This window comes from Neltuma alba, unplaced genomic scaffold (assembly GCF_004799145.2).
Source record: "Neltuma alba isolate B1F8T4 unplaced genomic scaffold, ASM479914v2 tig00013003_pilon, whole genome shotgun sequence".
Taxonomy (NCBI): Eukaryota; Viridiplantae; Streptophyta; class Magnoliopsida; order Fabales; family Fabaceae; genus Neltuma; species Neltuma alba.
This window is the reverse complement of record NW_021637353.1, coordinates 1-25,823: the sequence shown is the minus strand read 5'-3', so window position 1 is coordinate 25,823 and position 25,823 is coordinate 1. Positions and strand designations below refer to the sequence as shown.

At 34.4% G+C, this 25,823-nt stretch overlaps 3 protein-coding genes across 5 annotated transcripts; all 3 read right to left on the bottom strand.

Moving 5' to 3' along the window:
• Positions 1-1,904: 1,904 nt before the first annotated feature.
• Positions 1,905-22,587, bottom strand: LOC114733473 (uncharacterized). The gene is made up of 4 exons (XM_028920939.1): positions 22,584-22,587; positions 4,117-5,349; positions 2,733-2,994; positions 1,905-2,474 (listed from the first exon to the last, which is right to left on the bottom strand). Exons 2-4 carry the CDS (start codon positions 5,295-5,297, stop codon positions 2,316-2,318), a joined length of 1,602 nt encoding a protein of 533 aa, XP_028776772.1. The 5' UTR covers positions 5,298-5,349; positions 22,584-22,587; the 3' UTR covers positions 1,905-2,315.
• LOC114733474 (casein kinase II subunit beta-2-like) lies at positions 13,662-17,732 on the bottom strand. Of its 2 annotated transcripts, none has more exons than XM_028920941.1 (5): positions 17,162-17,732; positions 15,431-15,649; positions 15,076-15,170; positions 14,834-14,999; positions 13,662-14,228 (listed from the first exon to the last, which is right to left on the bottom strand). In XM_028920941.1, the coding sequence occupies exons 1-5, from the start codon at positions 17,397-17,399 to the stop codon at positions 14,098-14,100; spliced, it is 849 nt and encodes a 282-aa protein (XP_028776774.1). In that variant the 5' UTR covers positions 17,400-17,732; the 3' UTR covers positions 13,662-14,097. The 2 variants fall into 2 exon arrangements, with proteins under 2 accessions (XP_028776774.1, XP_028776773.1); XM_028920940.1 differs by having other exon boundaries at positions 15,076-15,185; positions 17,162-17,730.
• Positions 21,433-25,481, bottom strand: LOC114733476 (calcineurin B-like protein 1). 2 transcript variants are annotated; one of them, XM_028920943.1, is made up of 9 exons: positions 25,312-25,481; positions 24,491-24,653; positions 23,553-23,635; positions 23,281-23,340; positions 22,764-22,872; positions 22,608-22,660; positions 22,107-22,187; positions 21,796-21,908; positions 21,433-21,707 (listed from the first exon to the last, which is right to left on the bottom strand). In XM_028920943.1, exons 2-9 carry the CDS (start codon positions 24,567-24,569, stop codon positions 21,644-21,646), a joined length of 642 nt encoding a protein of 213 aa, XP_028776776.1. In that variant the 5' UTR covers positions 24,570-24,653; positions 25,312-25,481; the 3' UTR covers positions 21,433-21,643. The 2 variants fall into 2 exon arrangements, with proteins under 2 accessions (XP_028776776.1, XP_028776777.1); XM_028920944.1 differs by having other exon boundaries at positions 24,491-24,624.
• Between the last annotated feature and the right edge of the window lie 342 nt (positions 25,482-25,823).

Genomic DNA, 25,823 nt, shown 5'->3' with positions numbered 1-25,823 from the left:
AGACAAAAACTGGGGGCGCAAAACTTTGGAGAGAACTTGGCAAGTTGTGGGACAAGCACCAGGAAAATGTAGTGGTAGAAGTGAAAAATGGTAATAAAGCAAAATTCTGGGAAGATGCGTGGACCAAAAACGAAAGAAAATTAATCCAATGTGTACAAGAACTCCGAGAAGCAAAGTGCTCACTTGAAGTCATTCAAATGGTCAAAGAAGATGCTAGTTGGGACTCGGAGGCCAGAGAGGATATTCTTCCTGCATCTATCATTGAAAAAATCAAGCATATGTGGCCACCGAATGGAAAAGAGGAAGACGAACTCAAGTGGAAACCGAATGGGGATGGCAATTTCAAGACTGGAAGGACGTATAAATGGCTTCTAAATGTGGCACCTCCAAAGCTATTGGAAAGACATTGGAAACTTAAAGTGCTCGAAAGGGTTAGAGTGTTTATTTGGCTTTCAGCTCATAACAGACTTGTCACCAAAATTCTCACAGCCAAATGGGATGGAGGGAATGGAATTTGTGAAATATGTAAATGTGAAGTAGAAGACCAGATTCATGCTCTACTGGACTGCTCGCAAATTGCTGCAATCTGGAAACAACTAGTGCCTTGGAATATACAGGGGAAATTCTTCAATGAAAATTGGGAAGACTGGTTTACCAAAAACATAAAACTGAAGGGGAGGAATACTGAGGATATTACCTGGCCAGAAATTCGCTATAACGTGCTAGTATATGCGGAAATGGAGAAATTTAAAGATACATGCAGAGGATTTCGAGATGTCCTGCCTGGAATGCCATAGAAGTAATCAAATCTCAGTTGGAAACCGATAAGAGGAAATGGGAAGAAGGTTTTTGTCAGCAAAGCCCAAATGACGTTATCATGGTCTCTTGGAAGCCACCACCACAAGGATGGTGTAAGTTGAATGTTGACAGTACTGCAAAAAAGGGAGAGACTGGATGTGGAGGCGTAATTCGAGGGGATAGTGGGGAATGGATTAAACGTTTTACTGTCAGATTGAGGGAGTGTGACGCCACTGAGGCGGAAGCTTGGAGCGTGTTCCAAGATCCTTTTAGTATAAAGCATTGAAAATTGAGGGATATGGATTGAGAGTAGAATTAAGAAAATCTATTAAAAAAAAGTTTAGCATAAGAGACTTGTTACATGGGATTAGATAAACTTAGGCATGTGAAATTGGGGAATATCATAGGGAGAAGTGGTATTTCCCAATCTCATCTCAATAAGTTTGCCCAATCCCATTTAACAAACAATTATCCATGTTAAATTTTTTTTATTGATTTTTTTCAATTACAATCACAGTCCCTATTTTTTATTTTCAATACTTTGTACCAAACGGGATCTAAGGGTTAGAGTTGTGCTGGAAACTGGGCTTTAAGAAAGGCATAGTTGAATGCGATGCGAGTATAATGGTTGAAGCAATCAACCATGGCAAGGCAATAAACGGATACTATCTACTTTCAGTGAAAGATTGGAAAGTTGAAGCGCACCACATATGTAGAGAAAGTAATAGGAGCGCTGATGCTTTAGCGGCGTTAATACAAGAGCAAGGCAATAGGAAGCTATCTGGACTACTCCCCCGTCAGTTGTTAAGGACGTCTTGCAAGAAGATTGTGCGGGAAGGTGTTTTCCACGTAGGATTTGCCAGTTTTTAGTGTTTTTTGTTGCCACCAAAAAAATAAAAAAAAGTCTTTGAACTGCTGGATCACCTTATAATTAAACAATGCATTTATGACCGTAATCTTTCTAATGGGAATTGTTATATTTTTGACTTGAAGTGATCATGTTTGTTCCTTCATCCCAACTTAATATGTTTTTTTTTCAGCTAGTAATTTAACCTAAACAGCAATAACTTCTTATGATGTAACTAATAATAAAATAAACACACATATTAGAAGATAGATAATGATACATTTCATAAATTGTGATGGAAAACAAAACCACCATCTTTATGGCACTTTTGCTTAACCTTGGAACTCGAAACACTCTTGTTCTTAGTCGTCCTGTACATACTGAAGCCGTCAATATAAGGCAAAGGAGGAACCTGCCTGCTCCACAATCAACCATCGAGTCTTAATGACAGAATGTGGTTCCAAGCAGGCGCCTCGTAAATTCCATCAGTATCACAATACTATAAAAGGAAGCTTCGTCCCCCCAGGAAGAAGGAAACGAAGCAGAAACACTTGTATTAACAATCAAACTTCGGAGAAAATTTCATTAGTTCGCCTCTTCTTGGTCCATCTCGTTTCTCAATGTACTAGTGCTCTGTAGTCTAGGACAGAAGATGACAGCGCTGAGATTTTCATTTCTCATTGTTGTTATGATGCATTCTATTCTGCACAGCTTTTACAGCTACAACTCTCGCTGCGTTTGCTGCTTTATTAGCAACTGCAACAACTTTATTCACCCCTTCATCCAACTTTGCCAAACTTTGAGCTCTATCAGCTGCACATCGAGCATCCTGTTTGGATTGAAACATTTATTATAAAATGCCTTAATAATTATCAGCGCACCATTTCAAAGTCAAAGAAATCACACCATTTGGCTTATGAAGAAAGCTCAGCCTGACAAGATCAGGGAAAGTAAAGGCTGTCTTGATTTCATTATTTGAATGCCTTTCAAGATGTCAATATATATGATACAAGAAGGACGAGTTTTTTGTGTTTTGCACAAAACTCCCTAAATTAATTTATTGTAAATGTGTAACTGGACTAATTACCTGGACTGCTTTAGAAACCTTGGCATGATTCGCCACACATGGGGATTCATCCACATGAATTATCTGCGTTTCAGACTCATATAGCATCCCATTTTGCCAATAACCAGACTGCGTTTCCCCAGTTCTGAAAGTATACATTCCAAATCCCTGTCTTCTTCCTTCATGCCATGCCCCTTCATAACGGTGCCCATTTTGAAATTGATAGACGCCAAAACCATGCATTTTGTCAGAAAAATACTCCCCAGCATATATGTCTCCGTTTCTGCAGTACAGCAGTAGCATACAGAGAGTTAGCATAATGGCACAATAGAACAGAACTATGTTCCACATGTGACCCTTCAGGCCTTGCATAACTGAATCTTACATATTTAATCACAGTGCTTCATTAGCAATGCGTTTAATATAACATGGAAACATCAAGATAGAACGAGGGTAACACGGCCAGTTAAATCATGCGAGAGCAAGCTAGTTCAATGATGACAATAATAATCTAATACTCACATTCAGAAAGTTGGCTTTTTTTACTCTCCATAAATTCAAAAAGGAAAACGTGTCTTGGGAAATGTGTATAAGATACTGCAATTATAATTTACCGGAAATGTGTATCAGAATTCAAATGCCCAGTTTGAGGGATTCAGCCATTAAGATTTAAAGGTTAAGAAAGATAAATAGGAATAGTTGAAAGGGCTAATGCCTAATAAGGAAAACAATGAAGAATGGGATGCATTCATTTGATTCAAATCCATCTTTAACTTCAGGCTATGTTCAGACATAAAAGCATGGCGGGAAAAAATTTATATGGAGTTACTTGCATCCTCATTATCAGATTTTTCATGATAAATGTACGGTTTCAATAATAATATGAGATTGCATTACTTTTGTAAATAAATTTTACACGGGCCTTTTCATTGAAACCATCCATTGTTACATTTTAATTAGAATATCTAATGAGCGAAGATATAACAGCACTTTATACAACCCTAATCTAAACATGTGAGACATTTAAAGACAAATACACCAGTTGAATTCCCCAAATGTTCCAACCAGAAGATCAGACTTAGAATATGAGAATTCTCAATATTCCCAACGCTCCGAAATCTAGATCCTCTACTGTTAAAGTGGCATCCGGGGATGCTGTTCATTAAAATATATAGATCCCCTCCACAGAGCAAGCACTTCAAGCAAGGAATTCAAAGTACTTTCCCAAGCTGTATTACAGCGCCAAACAGTTAAGTGCGCATAACCTAATTAAACGCTACGCCATCACTGCTTAAAACCTTTAGCTACACCAAAATGATAAACTTGAACAATGTAAATTGTGTAGAATATGGAGCACAATTCCATTCACACACGGGCTGCCGCCGATCAAAGAACTGAAACATACCTGAAATGGTAATGGCCGACTCCATGTTTCAAACCCCATTTAAATTCTCCAATGTAATGGCTGCCATCATTGCAGTTATGAACTCCACAACCATGACATTGGCCATTGGACCATTCTCCTGCATACATATCGCCAGTATAAAATTTATAGATGCCGATTCCATGCCTTAAGCCCTGCCTATACTGCCCACGGTACCGGCTTCCTCTAGCCCATGTCTCAACACCATAACCATCGTACTTCCCATCAATCCATTCACCTTCATATCTCCCACTCAAGTGATAGTGATAGACCCCCATCCCAGAACACTTTCCCTTGTGGAATTCACCCTCATACACGTCCCCATTACTGTAAATTTGCACCCAGGGTCCTGAAATAGTGGTTTCCTCTGATTCGGGTTTCGACCCTATAGACCACAGAATGGGCTGAGGAGAATTTGTTGCAGAAAGAGACGAAGAGAGTTTAATCGGCAATGATCGGGCGAGGAACAGGCGAATTGAGGGTAGACGAGGGAGAGCTAGATTGAGAGAAATGAAGAGCACGGCTGAAAAACCGATCACGGAGAAGAAATCGATCAAGAGAGAGCGACGAGGTCTTGAAACGAAAAAGAAAATGTACGGCAGTGAAAGTAGAATAAGGAACCGGAAACGAATCCTGTGTGGTCGCACGCAACGAAAAAGGGTAAGTAACTTGAAGTTCTGAAATTTCGAACCAAAGGCAAAGGGGTTTGCAAATAAACTACAACACGAAAACGATGGCCAAGACGACTTCGCACGCAAGCATGGCCTCTGATTATGGCAAGCTGAAGAAGAAATCATCGAAGAGGAAACCAAAGAAGAACCCTGATTCATGGTATTCCTCTTGTGGGGAGAAGAAACCGGAGATTGTGAGGCTGATGGGTTATCAAGGAAGCGATCATGGTGAGAAATATTGCCGGCATGGTTTTGTCGGGTTGTTGGCGGTGGTGGAGGTGGATTGGGTGGGAAGTGTGGGAAAGAAGACACGGATTGTCCTTGGAATGAGAAATTAGATTGGGAGTTGTGTTGGGTGGTTGCAGGTTGTGGGTCAAATTGGGTTTGACCACGGAGGTTTGGAGGACAAAACAGAGGCGGAGCTGAAGTTGAATCGGAAGAAAGGCCTAAGCTTTCTTTTCCGATCTTCACCGCAGATTTCTGGTGATGCATCAACTTGCAATACGGGTATGAAACTTCTGCTTTTTCCTCTGAACTCTTATCTCTGAAACATGTGGATTATGGTGGTTGCTGGATGAGGAAAGGCAAGTAGATTGCTGCTGTTTCCGGCCTCCGGAATGCGATGAATGGATTAATAAATAGGAAAACTGAAAGAGGTCGCTGAATTACGGCAAATTGCTTGATCTGTGATGTACGGGCCGACCTTTTATTCCCTTTCATGTATGTTTAATCCTCATTGTATCCGCTCTTTTTGACAATAAAATGAGACCATAAGAGTATTAGTATTATGCTTTTGCCAAGTTTAGAGCCTCTCTTTTTTGAATTTCTTTCTACGAGTCTTTGGTAGATCATCTAAACCCCCTCTTTTTATCCATTATGTGAAGCAGCAGTTCATTAAAGACTTTTTCCTTAAGTTTAATTCTTATAATGTTTACTTATTGTAAGTTGTAACTCTCGTTATTCTTAATATATACTCCTCCGGTCCTTATTATAAGACCCCATTTGACTTTTTATTTGGTCCTAATTATAAGACCCCAATCCATTTTGTCTCTTATATTTATGCATTTTTTTCCAAGATAATCCTTCTAATAATGATAGTTTTAGCCAATATACTTAATTAGCAAGGATATTTTAGGAATGACAACACTTATTTATTATAAATAACCAACTTAACTTACTTCCTTAATCTCCTCAAATAAGTCAATTGGGTCTTATAATTAGGACCGGAGGAGTATCATTTTGTCGTGCTTAAAAAAAATATATATTAATATCCATGATATGAGTTTATATTATTTCTTTTATTCTTTATTTATGTTTACAAATTGATGGGTTTGCAGATTTAAACAGCATGATATAACAGAGTATGTGAAGTATTACTGGAAATAAAAGAAAAATAAAGTGAATAAAAAGGAGTTAAGTCAAAATAATTATGATATTATTAGAAGTAAAGTTAAGATTAAAATTATTAGAAGTCAAAAAGGAGTTAAGATTAATATCCATGCTTTCAATTTTTTTTAAAAGTATACTAACAAGGAATGGATTTAGCAGAAGAGACTAATTTCTCACAAACAAGGACTAGATTTAGCAGAAGAGACTAATTTTTCACAAATTATAGTTATGAATAAAATTACACTACTGAAATTAGAAGTAAAGTTACTCATTTACCCTCAATAGCCTCAATTTGAGATACATATATCTATTTCCTCCAATTCTTAATACAGGGAGACACATAATGGATTTATAGATATTGAAAAAATTAATTACTTTAATTATTCGTAACAAAATATATATTTATATATTTGAGTACAACTATATATATTGATTTCTCTGAAATGCCTTCTTTTATTATCATTCTGTTCATAAGAACTCTCTTTCTTGGTTCACAAGGATAATTTGAAAAAAATTTATAAAATTAAAATATAAAATAAATTGTCTTTTTTTTTTTTTTGCCAATGAACAAATATTCTAATTAGCTCTTTTTTCTTGTCAAGAATATTCTAATTAGTTGTTATATTTAGAATTAGGAGAACATGCATTATACTTCTACAGATGTATTTTATTCATAACTCTCCATTTTGATATATTTAGAAGGTATTTTTGGGCATCTTTAGAGAGTTATTAATGACATTTTGAATTATTTGTATGAGCTAAATAATTTGAAACATTAATTAGGGGTTTCTTTTTAAATATCAAAAAACAGAGTTACTTTATTTTATTTTAATTTAAATTCTTTTTTTATTGGGAAAATGACATAAAAAGAATTAAGAAATTGCAATATTTTAATTCAAGCATTTAAGAGATCAAAAATTTCAAGGAGGAAGTGGTGCTTGATCTGGTATTTTGCAAATATAATCAAATGACCAAAATATCCTTATATCAGATTTAAAACAAAAATGTCATCAAATATGTCATTGCACATTAGCTGTTTAACCCTTGTTATTACCAGTTCACAACTTAGTGATAAATAACTTGTCATTACCAGTATATTTTTTGTCATTTTCTGTTTAACACTTGTCATTGTCAATTTGCAACTTGTTAATAAACTCTTTGATACAAATGCATTTTTGTCATTTAACTACATTTGCAAAATACCTGATAAGCATCACTTTCATGATCTGCTATTTTGTAAATGTAGTCAAATGACTAAAATGTCCTTATATCATATTAAAAAAATATATCAAATTTGTCATTGTCCGCACATTTCTTGTTATTAGCCATTTAACACTTATCATTATCAGTTCACAACTTATTACTCCTTTCGTTCCTTATTATAAGAGACATTTGATGCTTATGGCATGTTTCCATATATAAGAGACACTTAAAAGTTGTTTTATTTTTTTGTATTGATTTTCTATTTTACCCTTATTTATTTTGTCTCCAACTCATACTCTCTCTCCCTCCCACTTCTTTCTCTTTTAATAATTTAATTGTTTTATCTCATACTCTCTCTCCTTATTAATGGGGGCATTGTTGGAAAAAATATTATACTTTTTGCATATTAATTGTTCTCAACTAATTTTAACTGTTTTTTTTATCAACGTAACTTGGTTATTTGTCTCTTATAATAAGGAATGGAGGGAGTAATAAATAACTCGTTATTTTCATTACACTTTTTGTCATATTCTGTTCAACACTTGTCATTGTCAATTCACAACTTGTTAATAAATTTTATGATATAAGGAAATTGTTGTCATTTAACTACATTTGCAAAATGTCGGATCAAATATCACTTTTTTTTTTTTTTGAAATTTTGAAGTTTTAGGTACTTGAATTAGAATATTGTAAATTTTAATTTTTTTTATGTGTCAGTATTCCTTGTTTATTCAACTTTTACTTATTTATGTTTCTTTTCCCACAGGGTGCTCCGTTTTGGATGCTTTGGAACTTGACGATGGATGCACATGCTTAGAAAACAAATTTGGAATCTGAGGACAGGGGGAGACGACATCGTTTGGGAGGAGATTTTGAAACCTAAAAGCTACTGTAGACTTTTTTCTTTTTTCTTTTTAAGGCAACCCAGGGTAATTATGAACTTATCAGTGGATTGAGCTTTGTTTTTACTGATTGAGGATGTTAATTTAATAAGAAATTGGTTACTCTAGGTGGTCCTAATTGTTCTAGTTAATTTGATAAAACTTTGTTTTATTTTATTTTAATTTCTTTTAATTCAATTTACATTTAATCTTGATTTTCTCAACATAAAAAAAGAGTTTTATTACTTAATCACTGTTAATTGAGTTTTTTTTTAAGATCAACCTTGATTTGTTATACTTTGTTTACAGGCCCGTATACTTGTAGTGCTTATCTATATTTGGTAGCATCATTTTTCCAGTTTAAATGCTACTTCCAGTCCTTAATATAAGATCTTACTCTTCTAGTCCTTAATATAGGATCCAATTCTTGAGTTGGTTTTGGTTCTAAATATAATACCCATTTCTCATATTTATCAATTTTCTCTAAATTACTCCTATGGATACTCCCTCAACTATAATTAAGTAGAAAAAGAAGAGGGGTATTAAGAAAGATGATTATGGTGTTTTAGGAAAAATATGTCACTTTTCTTATAATTAATCAACTTATCTAACTTCCTTAATCTAATCAAATTAGTTAAATGGGTCTTATATTAAAGATCAGAGGAGTATTTGATTTTTTTGATCTTAAATATAAGACTTCAATCCACATTGTCGTTCATATTTATTCATTTTTTTAATATGATCCTTGTAATAATGATAGTTTTAGCCAATGCACTTGATTAATAAAGATATTTTAGGAAAAAAATACATATTTATTATAAATAACTAATTTAACTAGTTTTTTTTAATCTATTCCAATTATTATAACTAAAATACTACTAACGTTAAAAGAAAGAGCGTCTTAATGCTAATAGTATTTCTAAAATGACAATATAGTTTAGGGGATCCTAACAGACCAATAACGGAACTAACGGTCACTGTAAACTTTGCTACGTGGCGAAGTGATTAACTGCCACGTATCCAAAAAAAAAGAGTTTTGTTGACTGTTAAGTCTAAAACGCCACTTTTCTCCGCAGCTTAGAGTGCGTTTGGGATCACGGTGAAGGGCCTCAAACTGACTTCTCCACTGGTAGAAGCTGAAAAAAGTGGCTTCTTGTTTAAAAGAAATGTTTGGATCCACCGTGAAGATAAATGGACTTATGCGGAAATGGACTTTTTTTTCATAAGCTGCTGCCTTCAGCTTCTCCGCTTTCAGCTTTTCCATCTTCCTGCATCTTCTCCACTACACCCTTCGTGGGGCCCATGAGTGAGGAAGGAGAGAGAATACATTATGTGAGTTCTTTTCTTTTTTTCAATCCAGCCAGTTAGTTTTCAATATTAAAAAATTATTTTTTGAATAATAAAATCATTTTTTAAAAATAAATTATTTATTCTTGAAAAAATAAATATTTTTATTTTTATAATTTTAATTTTAATTTTTCTCTAACAATTATCAAATTATAAATATAAAATAAATATATATTGTTTAATAAAGTTTATGTCCTTTTCAGTCATTTTATATTTAAACTTACTTTTACATTTATCATCCAAACAAGTTTCAACTTCTCAAACTGACTTTTTTCTAAAACTCAATCCAAACATAAATCACATTACCCTATCTGACTTTTACTCAATCTGACTTCTATAAAAGTCAGATTGAAAAAAAGCTACTTCTGCCACCGCTATCCCAAACACACCCTTAGACGAAGAAACCAGATGTTAAAAGGTTACGGGTCACATGCTGATTCTAAATTTACGAAAACGCCACTCTGCCCTTTCAAAGAAAAAGTCACAAGAAAGTCAAAATATTTTAATTTTAAATTTGATAGAAAATTTTCAATTCTTTTAACCCTCATAGTAATTGTTTTATTAAAAATATTATTGACATAGGGCCTGTTTGGGTGCTCCAAAATCGTGGTTTCAGAAGCAATTTTCTGCAAAACAAGATAACCTCCTTCACATATTTACTTCGTAATCCGTAAAAGCACTTCTGAAACCATGGTTTGATTTCTATTCAAACACTCCCAGAATAAGTTTGGTTATTCTAAAAGATAACAATTATTGACTCAAAAAATATTATTTAAAACTAACGGAGTCAGGAGATTGAAAAAGTATTTTATAAAACGAGGCCACGAAACTAAAACATTTTATATGGTTATGTGATTGGTATATGTCAAGAACTAGGGCCAACATTTTAAGCAACACAACACACATAGGAAATTGCAGTCAATTGCAGTCAGCTTTGAATTATAATTATTGGCGAGGTAGCAAATCTCACAACCGTCCTTCTTATCCAAAGGATACAGCTCACTTAATTTAATTTATAAATTTTATAAATTTTAACTTAGTTTTGTTTTAATATTTAATATATGTTTGTAATGTTGCTTTTAATTATTTATCTCTTATAACATTTTTCCATACGTTCTCTTTCATTATTTTTCTTATTTATTATAAAGGCATCTTTAAAAAAAATATATTTATAACCTATTTATTATTTTAAATTGATTTTAACTAATTATTAATTATTTGTAAATTAGCTGTTTGAAGATTATAATAAATATAGAAGGGAGTATTAACAAATAATTGAGCAGAAGCATGGAAAATTGGGGAGTGATAATAGAGGAATATATATTATTATAAATAAAATATTGTGATAAAGTTGCAATTTTTTTTTTTTTAGTTACAAGATAAAGTTGCAAGTTGAAGCAAAGGGTAAAGCCTCCACGTCTGAGTGAGCGTGTACAAGGGTGGCCTTTCCTTTGTTCTTATCTTTCTGTGGGCGTGTGGATGCATTTCTCTCTCAAACATGTGGGCCATAGTAGCCCTTTTTTTGGGCCACAAAAAGCATCCACCTGAAGTTTTTTAATTTTAAAAAAACAGTTTTGTGTGGACGGATTTAGGCAAAGAGGTTAATCCAAGTCAGTTAAGATAAAATTCGATACTTTAAATATTAGGACTTTGACACTCAATGACTCAAATTTATGAAAGTAGCGGACGAGTCAATTTGATTAAACATGTTGGAGAAAAGGATATAAGGCTTCACCCTTCAAGGTTTAAACCTTTTTTTTTTTGGTCCACTAAACTGAGTTGGGTTTTAGGATCTCATTAGGGACAGGACATACCTCCAGACTCAGAGTACTTATAGAAATATTTACATATCGCTCATCAACAAAGTACTCACATCGACAGTGAAATTCAAATTCACAACCTTATAGGTTATGAGTCAATTCCTTACCAATTGAACCAACTCTTGTTAGATCAAACTTTGGTACTTCGGAAAAACCGCACAAAGAAAGTATTGTTGTTTACCATAATTAAATAAGAATATGGTGTAAGTAGTTGACCAAAAATCAAATATGGTGTAAGTGAAAAAAAATGGAGATAAAGGCCTTATTTGTTTCCTATTTTGAAAACAATTTTTTTAAAAAAATAAAGGAATATTACCATTTTTTTAAAAACTCAAAACAAAAACAATTTTTTTTTTTTTTGCATTCTTTGCTGAAAAGTTGAAATTTAATATAATCGCATGGGGGGAAAAAAAAAAGCTTCCTTTAAAACTTGACCATACTCGCCTTCTCTAAGTTCACCATTGAAGCATAATATGTGATCCTACTCTTCTTTTTTTTTTTTTTTTTTTAAATATCTAACTTGTGCTTCTGGTTTGCATATTTTGGAACAAATAGGTTCAAGAATTTCAATTCTTACATTAGTTTTTGTTTATATTTAATTTGACATGAAGGTTTTCATAACAAAATTTGACCAAAAAAACAAAACCACAGTACGAACAAAATTGTAGGAACAAAGTTCCTAGCACTTGAAAACTAGCAATTCCTTTGTCTTAATGTGACCAGATACTGTGGATTCACGATGAGGGGTGACGTTAGAATTGGGTACTTTGCTGCTGGGTTAAGGTTATAAATCCAACCCCTTTTTCCCCCCCAAAACGAAGTGTTCCATCTTTTCCACGGATTCTATTATCACTAAAATTGCAAAAACATAACAGTAAAAAGTAACAAAGATGAATATTAGTAAAAATGCATCAAATGGTATCAGAGTCTTGTTGCATGGGTATTCTTGTTTTTCTGCTATTCAATTATTAGTTACCAAAAAAAAAAAAATCCTCGCTCGAAGATCCTATCTTGCATCGACAAAGTCTTTCTCTTCTCTCTAAATTAGACTCAATCAAGCTCTATGCTCATACGTTCTATTTTTAGGACACGATTTGCAGAAAATTTGTCAACAATTTCACTTTATAGTTGTGTTAAATTACCTTTTTATGTTCACCACACAAAAAATTACGTTTTTATTTTATGCTAATTATTGGATTGGCAACATATTTCATAATTGTTCCGCTGGTCAACACGTCTGTCTTGAATTAAAATAAAATAAAATAAAAAACAAGCCAAAAGTATCTATCACTAAAATGATTGGTGCAGTTGAGCTACTATTACCACAAAATTCAACAAATCAATGGAGTTTTTATTTTAAACAATTGTGAAAACAAAGTAGAATGGATGAAGAATAAGGATGCAACATAACTTTTTTTTTTGGTTAATATTATTGTGAAACACTTCCGGGTTGTGCTTCATATCTTGGTACTCGTTATCACTTAATGGAATGTCTGGGCAGTGATAGCTGCTTTGTTTGGGCTCATGTAGAATTTGATTCACCACTTTCATGCATGGAACCTGTGACAGTTGAAAATTATTGATCAAAAGCTTGTTTGTAATTGCTCTTGGAATCACTTCCTCTCGAGTAAGATGATCATTTTTATGTTTGTTTGAGCCTTGGCTGGCAATATAATTATGTTGTTCGTAAATGCCGACCGGTCCCTATATTGAACAACCGGTTCACTTAGTCCTTGATATTTTATTGCTTGCAGGTGATTTTCTTTTGTATACTTAAAAATGTTACAGGCATAACACGAAGTTCAGATTCTTTCAATATCATATGCGGTGCCATCAAAATATTATAAGTACTTCCACACTAATGTTCAAAAGTACTTATAAACATATTTTATGCAAGTCAAGACAAAACTCTTCTCATACAGTTATTTCATATTCTGTAAATCACGAATGAAAAAATATTTATAAGCTATTCCACACAGGTTCAAAGTAGAAGGGGAAGCCCATCTCAATAAATAGTCCTTAGGGACGTGTGTCCTGATTCTCCTCAAGCTTTTCACCAAGATAAACCTCTCCAGAGTAGGATGTAGTTTTCTGTTACCTTGTGTCTCAGTTCTCAAGCTCTAGCTTGCCATTTGTATCCAAAAGATAAAAAGAAAATTCACTCCAACGCATTTGAAAAGAAAAACTTCACAAAATGGAACAATACCTCAACCATATAAAACCAAAACAAAGGTACACGAATCTACATGCTAACAATGATAAATCTTATTCACACTTTTCAACCAGGTCTGGACAGATGATAGGTTATGACGACACAGAATTTGAATCCAGTAGGGATTTGGTATAAAGTCAAGCACCCCAAAAAAAAAAAAAATTTGGATCAAGCCATTAAAACACAGTTCAAGTACCTGTTCTAAAAACCTATTTATAAGATGAGGAAAAAAATTTACAAAAACTGACCGACTTTGAAGCTGAAAGCAAAATTAACCACTTGCTGGAAATGGTGGACATATCTTTATATGTTCCTAAATTAGTAACAGGGTAATCTGACTTGCGCTGATTTGGGAACCTAGTAATCCACTGATATTTTTGAGGAATACAACAAAGAAATAGGTGATTAAGACATAAGCAGACTCTCTGATGCATGCAGCCTCATGGCTTGTGGATTTTATAACCAAAAACTCTTGGAACATAGCTCTGAGACGGCTTTTGTGACTTCAGATGCCCGTATGTCATCAAGAAGAGGTGAGGAAATGTGGTTCCAAAGTAAGCTCCATCATTGTCTAGATATAAATTAAGGAAACATGGGTCTAAAACGAAGCGTAAAGAGGGAAACCCACAATTATAAATATTGATAAAAAATATTGAGTGCAAGCTACTCAATCCTAAAAATCACATACATCTCATATAATCACAATGAGAAAAGCTCTAAGGAATGGTCACTAGACTTGCAATCCGAAAAATATTTGTTCGTTGAGTAATAGGGAAACTCAACACACAAGTGAGCAGAGCTTCTGAACCTCAGAATCAATATCAAGATAGAAGAGTCTACTAGAAAACCATCTAAAAGAACCGGAATTCTAAGATGCCATTTTTCCGTTACTTTATTTGTTTCAAGGCAAAAAAGGAAGCTACTTTGTTTTTTATCACTTTAATTTCAAATATAATTTTCATAAATTCTTTGGAAAGTGCTCTCTGATAGAAGTATATTCCGCAGCAAAGCCACATAAGCACTTAGCCTAGTCTTTTGTCTAGTGCAGTGCATCAAATTTCAGATGGAATCATAGAGAACGAAAAATGATATACGTTGAGGGGGAAAAAAAACATAAAAAGCAGCATGAGTGAATTTAGTGAAAAGTGGAGCCCCAATATAAATATATAAGGATACTACCTTGATACTTTGACCGAGGGTAATAAGTGTCTTCACACTTGGGGCAATAGATTTTTACAGTACTACAACGAGGAATGTCTGACAGACCAAGTGGAAGGCAGGGTTGTCCTGAGCAGTAAACTCTTGGACATCTTCCAAAGTCATAGTTCTTGTACTTGTCCAGCTGAAGATGATCCAATTCCAATATCAGTGCTAGCTAAGCATAAAAACGTGGATATTGGAAAGCAGAAAAATCTTACCATAGCACCCATCCCTTTACTGGTCAAAATGTACCGAGCATGAATCAGGCCATAAAGCATCTCTGCTGCCGATTCTATTAATTCATTTTGTTCCTCTGTGACCATGTCAGCTTTATGTTTCAACCGACCCAAAGTAGCATTAAGAAAACAAATTAAAAAATGGCTAGGCATGTAAATTGGACATTCAAAGCAAGTCACATCAGTGAAAAATTCAAATTCACCTTCAAGGGGGAAAAACCACCTTCGTTCAATCAAAATATTTCCATGTCATTAAAACAGAAGTATATTCATCACATACCATCACTTGTATTCTAGATTTGCATCAGAAAATAGAAATATGCAAAACTAAGCTTACCATGACAGGACTCAACATCCAAAATTAGATCGAGTGCATAATCATAATAAGGCACTTGACTGCTTAATCCACAGAGGTTGAATTCATCTTGTATGTAATCATCGTCTATCTCGCAAAAGAACTCATTTCCCCTGAGATTGCAAAACCATGAGATCCAAGATGTATCATCCTCATCAGAACCACTAACATCTGATGCTTCAGTGTCTGTTTCAGATTCCTCTGCAGCCAATAGATAGAAATTTAAGTAACAGATCAATGTCTTCCTCAGCAACTCTAAATCATGCAAATGTGTTCTGTATTTCCCTATCTAAAACACATGCACTTAGGCCTTCATCTTCATGCTGACCTGACAATCTCTTTGGTGAACTAGGTCCAGCTATGGTGTGATAAATGCTCGTGTGTGAATTTCCGCCAATTCAAACTCAAGACTAGATGAGTGGAAACAGCAAGCTCTCACCAGCAAAATCCAAGTTCGATAGGCTTTGATTTGATAAATGCTAGCCTTGTCTTTTCTTTTTCCTTTTTTTTCCCCTCTTTAAACCCTTGTATATTTAACAACATACAAATTTGCAGATAGCCAAAAAAGTATAGGACAGAGTGTCCACCTCGTGCATTTATGTGAAATAATAATCACTCAACACTTCTGCTAATATCAGCCTAATTTATTTTCCCCTTCTTTCTACAAAATACTCCCTCCGTTCCTTATTATAAAGACATTTGATGCTTATGACATGTTCCTATATATAAGAGACACTTAAAAGTTGTCTTTACTTTTTTGTGTTAATTTCCTATTTTACCCATATTTATTGTCTCCAAGTCACACTCTCTCTTTCTCTCACTTTTCTTTCTTTTAATAATTTAATTGTTCTCTCTCATGCTCTCTTTCCTTATTAATGAGGGCATTTTTTGAAAAAAAAGTTATACTTTTTACACAATGATTGTTCTTAACTAATTTTAACCTTTTTTTTAATTAACGTAATTCGATTATTCGTCTCTTATAATAAAGAACGGAGGGAGTACACAATTATGATCTTACATATCAGACATAAGAAGTTAATAAAAAGAACTCTAGACATTTGTCTTCTCTTATTCAGCAATAACTTTGACTGTCACTAGAAAAGCTCAATCGCTGAGTTCTTCAGGGCATTCAAGTGAGTTGATGTTTTAATGGTGTAATAATAGAGTTTAGGCATTCTCACATGATTATAATATAAAGATTTGGAGAGTTGACACTTGATACTATTTATCCAACACTAAGCAGGGGAAGAAAGGGAGAACTACCAGAAAATAATATAGAAAATACCCGTGGTAATCGGCCCTAGCACATTTCAAAGGAACTCAGAGTAAAACATAAAACGTTGTGAACATTCCAAACCAGGATTTATCAAGCTATGAGAAAACGAGCATGACTCACGTCCAAGAAATGACGTTTCGGTGCAGTCCATAATCGAATTAGGTTTTATGCATATAACACTGTGAGATCAAAGTTCAACTATTGTTTATGCAAATTGTTTGGGTGGAGGCCGAAAAGCACCCAGCACAATGTAGGCTTTTACCCCTCATATATTACCAAGCAGATATATTTATCAAAGCATCACAGATCAGATCCTAATGTTATTATTCAGAAAAACCAAATCACAAAGCGGTTCTAACATGTGAGAGCACAGTTATTCTAAACATGCAAGGGACAAACAAGCCAACCAAAGGAGAAGGGTAATCATGGGTCCTAACCACGTGAAGTGTTGGAATTCTTAGAGATGGAGGCAGGGCGCTGCGAGTCCCTGGGATCGGAGGGCGGCTTAGAGGGGAAAAGCGATTGATCCGACGACCTATCCTTGGCTTTGATAGCCCTAGAAGTGGACGGAGACGATCGCTCGAGCTGCTTATCGAGGACGTCGTTGATTCGCTTCCGATCGACGGCACCCACCTCGGACTTGGACCCAACGACAGCTCCTTGCACTCTGTACATGCCTCCTTCCACCTTCTCCCTCCTCACCCTAGCTCGGTTTCAACAAAATGTCACTCAATCATCATACTTTCGGGCTTGCAATTGACACACACGCCAGATTCAGACACACCCAGAAAACCTCTCAATCTGCAATTTTGGTGGAGAACTCGGGGGTATCGATTGATGGGGAGAAAATAACAGCGGGGAGAATAACAGAGAGGATATAGAAAGACGAAGAAGGGGCGATAACAAATATGAATACAAGTATAGTTTAGAAATAACAACTCATAGATTTGTGAAAAAACCTTGGAATTTCAGAATATCTGTTGCCCATAAATCGGTGGGACAACACTGTGCTTGGATTTAATATGAGGACAGTACTATATCTCTATCCCTCCGGGGGATTTGCATTGGGTGCTCATCAAGCTGATGAGCACCCAGTGCTCATCAGGATCTGGACCGTCCAGATCGGATCTGGACGGTCCAGATTTTATTTTATTTTTATTTTTTATTTTTTAAAAATAATTATTTTAATAGGTATAGAATAAAAAATAAAAATAATCTCTTAACTATCATATTTTTAAAAAATAATTTTTTTTATTTTAAAATAATTATTTAAAAGTATTAAATCTGGACCGTCCGATTAGATCTGGACGGTCCAGATTTCTCATCACTTGATGAGCACTGGGTGCTCATCAAGTGATGAGCACCGAATGCAGGCCCCCCTCCGGGACGCATCTCGGATATGCACCAACATCACCATAGCTTTTGATTGTTTGATTGTGACTGTGATCCTTCAAAAGTAGTTTTCTGTGTTACGTGTCAGTACTCTGCTTCATCACCTTGGTCCCATTCAAGCTTATATGAGATATTTTTGGGTGGGATTTGTTTTTATATACAAACCAGTTGTATGACACTCATTCTTTTACTGATTTATGTGTATCTTTCTCTTTACAAAATATCTATTTTTATTTAAATTTAAATTATAGTATGCCCCATGAATTTAAATTAGCCTCAGATTATAAGTGGCGACTGGTGAGTCTCTTCTTAACCCATTTTCGTATCATTAAATTATATTAGTGCGGCTTTTTTCTTGTTAGGAATATTGAGTGAAAAAAGTTTAATGTTTTAGACAAAACATCTTAGAAAAGCTGATGGAAATCTTTATAATGAGAATTCGGAGGGATTACCATTTAAGAGGGGCCAAGAAACTTTTGCATTCCTAAGGTAATACTTGTACGTAAAACTGAGGGGGTGTTTGGGAAACCCAAAACTATGGTTTCAGAAGCACTTTTCCGCAAAACAAGGTAATTTCCTCCACATATTTACTTCGTAATCCGTAAAAGCACTTCTGAAACCATGGTTTGGTTTCTATCCAAACACCCCCTGAGAATTTATTTTATGGACTATGAACCATCTGATATAAGCATACATAATTTAAATTTAATATTTACAAAGAACTCATGATTAAAATTGCATGTTTTGAAACCTGCTTGTATAATCATAATGATTTGAATTATGTACCTTTCAACAGTTATAGTTGGGAAAATCCCAAAAAAGTAACTGTTGAATTTCAAAATGACAAGTCAGGGATTACTATAAAAATATGTTGTTATTTGTTTTGTAGGTGTAATTATTTTCTTTATAAGTATAATAACCAATACTGATTTGTTATTTTAAAATTCAATAGTCATTTTTTTGGGATTTTTTCTTTATAGTTTCAGTCTATAAAATTTAAGCACAGTGTGATAATTCAACTGCATCATTTGACATGATGGATTATTTTTGTTAAGAGCGAACAGGTCTTATGTAAGCATGTAAATGCGTGAAAATAGTTGTTTCACTTTACGTAAAAAATTTTAAAAGCGCTCATCATAAGTAGGTACAAGCCCTGTATTATTTTGGTGGTTTTTTTTTCTCCCAATTTTTTCTCTTTAAGGGGCTCATCATGATGAGGACCCACTTGACAATTTTCAAAGAAGGTTTACAGCACATTTACAAATTCTCTACCAAGAAGATCTTAACAGCGACATCATTCATTCATTCAGAGTAGTGCGTTTTTGGAAGATTTTTTAGTTTTTTTTTTCTTTTGTTAATGTCCTAACATATACTGCATTTTAAAATCGTCAATACTGTTTCACCGGGGAGGGAATAGTCAAAACACCCAATTTTGTCCAGGCCCCATAAAAATATTAAATGTAAATGAAATTTAAAAAAAAAAGAAGAATAATAAAAGATTGATATCCTCCTTTATTCTTTCTTGGAGGCTAAGTTTGAGAAATCTACCATATGGGAAATCAAAAAAAAGAAAATATCCCTCTTACAATAAATGACAATAAAATAAAAGGTAAGAATTAAAAGCCAATTTAGGAAATGTGAGGTGGACACATTAAAGAGGAAAATAAAAATAAAGATTTCTCATTTAAGATGATTGGCTCCTCAATTTAAAAACATATTTTGGAGTTATGATAGTAGAAAAAATAAAAAACGAAAATTAAAATAAAAAAATCACAATTTAATGATGATTTGGTGCTTAAATAAGAAGTTATTTTATGAGTCATAATTAAAGAAAATAAAAAAACAAAAATTAGAGGAAATTTGGAAAACCCTAGTTAGAGCCTATAAATTGGAGAGTAAGAGTTAGAGGAAGACAGTTAGAGTTTCCTAGTGAAGAAGGGAGGCAAGGTAGAGAGCTCTTCTATTATCTTATTTCATTGCAATAAGTTGTTTTGGGAAAAAAGAGAGAAGGCCTAACTAGAGAAAAATCTTTTTTTTCATCTTCTTCTTCCTTTTATCCGAGGAAAGCCTATGCTCTTGTGATTGATATTACATTTATAAGCTGGAGCAGTGATGGCTAGAAGGTTGGATCTAACATAATTTTAGTTAATCCTCACTCCCTCTTTTTCTTTTGGGATTTATTCAAAATATGTCTTTATCTATTTATCCCTACATGTACTCATTCCAATATCCACTTCCTTCTTTTTTTAATTTCCATTTTATTTCATTTATTCTATTTTTGGTTCATGCCTTTTTACCAATATGTGTATATAATTTTTATTTATTGACTTATTATACAATGTATTTTTTAACCAATTGATAAGTAAGCATCAAGTATGAATTTTCATTCTCATCTATTATGCTTAACTTGAGTCTTATGTTGACTTTTTTTTTGATGTTCTTTCTTTTTATTTTTAAAAGTGCTTCTCTTTTTAAAATCTTTACCGTGTGAGGTTTTTAGAACCTCCGCAGGTATCTAGATTCATTAGTAAACCGTGTGAGACTATAGGATTCTCCGCAGGAATACCGATATGGTTGTGCAAATTTTCCTTTTGAAATAAAAAGAAAGAAAATAAGTTTGACACCATCTTTATAAATAAATAATAGAATAGAATTTTTTTAATGTACAAGTAATCACAAAATGTTTTTTTAGAGACGTGTGAGGTTTTTAGAACCTCCACAGGCTCAAACAATTATTCCCCCGTGTGAGGTTATGAGAACCTCCACAGGAAGGGTAATCCAAAATCTCTTTCAAAAATATTTTTAAAATAAAAAAAACTTTGTTTTCATATATTAAGAAAATACAAACCCACCAAAAACACTTTTTTTAATTGAATAAATATTTTCTAAAAAATACTTACTAAGTGACACGCATTTTTACCTTCAAATTACATGGGTTTTGATCCCTTTAAAAGGTATGTAAGTCCTAGGTTCTTATCCTAAGTCAAGTCCAACTTCATAAATAATTTTTTTTTAGTTTTTGTAAATAATTTTTTTCTTTTTTAGGGTAATTAAAGTATAATTAAAAAGGCTATATTAATTTTAGGTAGTTGACTTATAGTAACCGTTCTCCTAAATGGGTGTCGTGGGGTGCCTAACACCTTCCTCACACACAATTGACTCCCCAACCATATCCAGTTTTCGTAGACCATATACTTTTAGGTTCCCAAAATTATCCTTTTAAAATTTTAGTGGCGACTCCACTTTTCTTCCCTTCTACGGATGACCAAGATCCGAACACGACAACTGTCATGGAGGCAAAGCTGACGCACCTGACTGGAAAATAACGAAGGTTGTAAAAGCATTACCAACAAGAATGCTCACTGGAAATTTTCAAGAATGTGATTTACAGATTGCTGAGAAAAGCTAATTACATTAACACTATATTACTCTCTTCAAACACTAATATTCAAAAACAAAAGAAAAGGCACTCGATCGCTAACTGCATAAACTAAACCCGCATGCCCTCGAATCTCGAATCGCAAATCTCAAGTGGCAATTTCATCAACTTCGGAATTAAATACAAAACTTGGGAACGTAGTTGTTATGTCCCTGCATTCGTTTCACAATGAAGGTCTTTAGAGGCCTCGAATGAAAGCAGTTCAAAATATCAGAGCTATATGAGAAGTACAGCACATACCTCAGGTAGGGTAGGGTCATGATTTTGAGTAGTGAGGGATTCTTTGAAACGAAGTCTTGCCATTCAGCCTTGTCTATTTTCCCATCTTTGTTCAGATCAGCGTCCAAAAATGTCTGACCACAACAAATATATTATTGACTTGGTTATGTTTATGCCATTCACTTTACAGACAATTCTCCAGGAGAGAAAAATAGGTTATAGTACTGCTTAAATAAACTTAATACTTCCCAGAATGTTGATCCGCTTGCTAACTTAAGTCAGTTTATAACTATGTTTTGTATGACATATGATTTTCTTTTTCACAAACTCACCTTGTCAAGAATTGCGTCTATGGTCTCATCCGCCAGCTTCATTTCAGACTCACAAAGAAGTGCAATTAGCATTTGCTTGACCTGGCAAAAGTCAACTGATAAATAAATAAAGAGATGCTTGATGAATTAGTGTGCTCATTGCAGGTTGGGTTGCTTTTATAAAAGGAAGGGATTGGGTTGGATCAGTTCTATACCATACCAGGCTAGATACTAGGCAAAGTGCTTGCCCAGCACGGGATGAACCTAACACGCACATATATATAGAGGTGAAGTAGTTAAAAGCAGTGGCGAAGGTAGGGTGGGGTAGGGGCAGTGGTTAAAGACTCAAATCTTCTTGATGTTGAAAGAAAAAAGAAGTAAGAATACCTGATGATAATAGGCTATAGCCATTAATTGACTCAGACTAGAGAAGAATACAAAATAAGATCTTTCCTAAAAGGGGGTTGTCACTACTTTGGTTACTTTCAAAAGTAATACACAGATAAGAACTGGGTTACCTACCTCTTGCCGCTCTATGAAGCCCGTGCTATCCAAATCGTAGAGCCTAAATGAAACTGAAAGACAGTCCGGGACATAATCCATTAGTACAGCTAGATCACAAAACAGAAGCAAGGATAGCCTAGCCATCTAGATTTGAGAATTTAATCTTCGACATACAATCTATCTTGTCTTCTTGTGGTGCATTTGGATGGAACACATTGAGTGATCTAACGAAATCACCAAAATCAATGACTCCCTTCTTTTTAACATCAAACAGGTCAAAGATCTGCAAGCAGAATGAATCCAATATATTACAGAAATGGCCCCTAGATGCATATATTACAAGCAGTAGAGCATAAAATTTCAATGATATTATGCAATTACAAAGCAAAACAAGATGTTGTTTGAGTTTGCAGAAGATGAGAGACTTTTCTCCTCTTTCAGTTAACTAAAGTTATCTTGAAGATCTGAAATTAACTAATAATTGGAGCCAACCAAACACTAGCTATTTAACAATAATAAGGTGGAGGAATTAATTTATTAAGAGTTTCTTCCAGAAGTACGCAGTAAAACAGCAAATTTCTTGAAGTTGTGAATTACAGATACAAAGACAGCATCTGTGAGCATCTGTAAGAACTTAAATTGTCACATATTATGGCATTTTTTAACAAAGCAGAAGGATCCTTTTTTGTACCCGATTTGCAAAGAGATTCTCCCTTTTCCTATTCTTGAAAATTGCCAACTGAAATTCTTCCTGCAAAGATAGAACACTATGATCACGACATGAAGAAAGATTCCAATGTGTAAAACACGTTATTACAGATATAAACTGTAACTGGATAGGCAATGATTCATAACAAAGTCTATAAAATGAAAAAGCAAAAGATAAGTTAGAAGAACCACAACAGTAGCAAAGCAATGACTAATTTTTTAAGTGGGGTAAAAACAGCATTTTCCATACTGCACCTTGCTTATTAATCCATCATCGACAACAGAACCACTGATGCTCTTAAAAAGTTCAAACAGCGCTTCAACCTCGCTAACAGTGACTGAAAAAACCAAAAGATGAACACAACACTTTTAGAGTAAAAAATTAACAAGGGTGCCTGAAAGCAGAAAAGAGATAGAGGAATTTCATAACAAATGCATCAAATAGGTGAGGATAAAGCCATGATGGACAGTTATTTTTATTTGTCTATACTCTATAAATATTAACAGGAAGTAGAACTGAAATGCGGTCACCATGTCCATTCCCAAATTGATGCGCTGAGCCGCATATTACATCCAATTATTTTTCTACGTTCTATGCTTCAGTCTACACCTTCAAATCGAGACAAATTACATTATGACCTTGTAATAGTATACACCCTAATAACCCTATGTCAATACTGATGAAGAAGCCCACATTAGGATGATCAAAACATGATGGGCTAGAGGGGACTTGCTTCTTTCTCATTCAAGCAGCAGCCCATTTTCAATTTAAACCCAATAAAGTGAACCACAATTTGTTTGTCCCCTGCAACCCAAACACAGCATGCAAAACTACAAGTCCCCACAGAATATCTCCTTTCCCAGTTTATTTTTCCTTGTCTCTTTCTTACTTAAACTTAATCATTATTGAGCTCACTTGATAGAGTTGTACAGTGCATTTAGACAACCTCAGTGGAACAAGACTTGTTGATTTTAAATCATCAATCATCATTGAGCTCTTAAGATTCATTCAGCAGGGGGGAAGTGAATTCAGAAAGAATCAGCAGGGAAGCATGTATAGTAAAGCAATTATAATTCAACAGTGGAGTTGCATCATATCAAGATTTTCTCGTCGTGCAAGAATTAGTTTTCCATGGTCAAATAACCGATATCAAGAATTGTACTTTCACAGGAGGGGAAAAGTATCTACTTACAAGCTGTCTGTGATGCGAGAGTCACAGGATCCTCATGCCCCGGAAATTGCCTTCTTACTTTAGAGCCGAAACAACCCATTTATGCTATGGACGGAGTGCAGGTAGCAAGGTACTAGACCAGCGCCCCGGCTTCACTACAATATATCATCAAAATCATCTTAACCTTGCAAATTCAAACCCAAAATTGAAACATCACGAAGTCAAATAATTAGTAATTAAATCAATCACAAATGTTAGCATAACCAAAAAAAAAAGACCCGAAACAGAACGGAAAAAGATACGTGCGCAGCTCAGTGAGTGATAGAGTAGCAGTTCAGAAAAGATAAGGTGACCACGAATTACCATTCATTAATTGGAGATTTTAGAACAAGATGGGGCATGAAGACACGGGAATTAGGACATTAAAAATCAATTTTGAACTAAATCCAATGGTAAACCATGGAACAATATTACAAAAAAAAATGATAAAGAAAAAAAAAACCTCGACATCGAAACAAGAAGAGAATAAAGAAGTAATCAAAACAAAATTTTCCCATAAAGCGTAAAGCCAAACAATCCCCTGGATCCTGAGTAAGTAATCAGATACAAAAATTTAGTCATATACACATAACTTTCAGAGGAAATCAAAGATGCAAACTTCAAGAAGATCCAGTAACAATACCAACTTTCACCGATCAAGATAAAAGCATCAAAATCCCCCCATAGCGAAAATCTTAACAATGTCTCAATCAAACCAAACTCTACTAAAGTTCCAGGGAGAGAAATCACCATACAATTGGGAAGAGGGTAATTATGAGGAGGAAAGATAAGCTGGGACTCACCTGAAGAAAGGCGAATCCGACAAAAGGGCGCCGGCGGCTGGCGAACAGACCCCAAAGATATAGAAAAAGCGAGCAGGTAAGGAACGCGGACTTCTTGAAAGGGAGAAATGGCTGGCGAGGTGAGATGGAAGTGAGGTAGGGATCGTGGGATTCCAGAGCGATTTACGCTTCCGTTGTCTCAACAGTCCAAAATCCAACTTGTAAAAATGCGAACGGAATGTTTGGGACGACGATCACTTTTAGAGATTAACGGACCAGTCTCCACCCGTGACCCGCACGTGATTCCAAATCACATTCACTTTATCTTTTTTTTATTTACTTTTTAAATATTATCAGTTGTTATTAAAACGCAATAAATAAAACTGATTTAAATTTAAAAATTGAAAAATATTTTTTAAGAATTCTTAGATGTGGCATTTGAGACTTCTAAGTGCTGTATTTTGCAAAAAATAAAAACCTATTTGAGTTGTCAAAATATTTGACATTTGATTTTCAAATCTCAATCTCATACA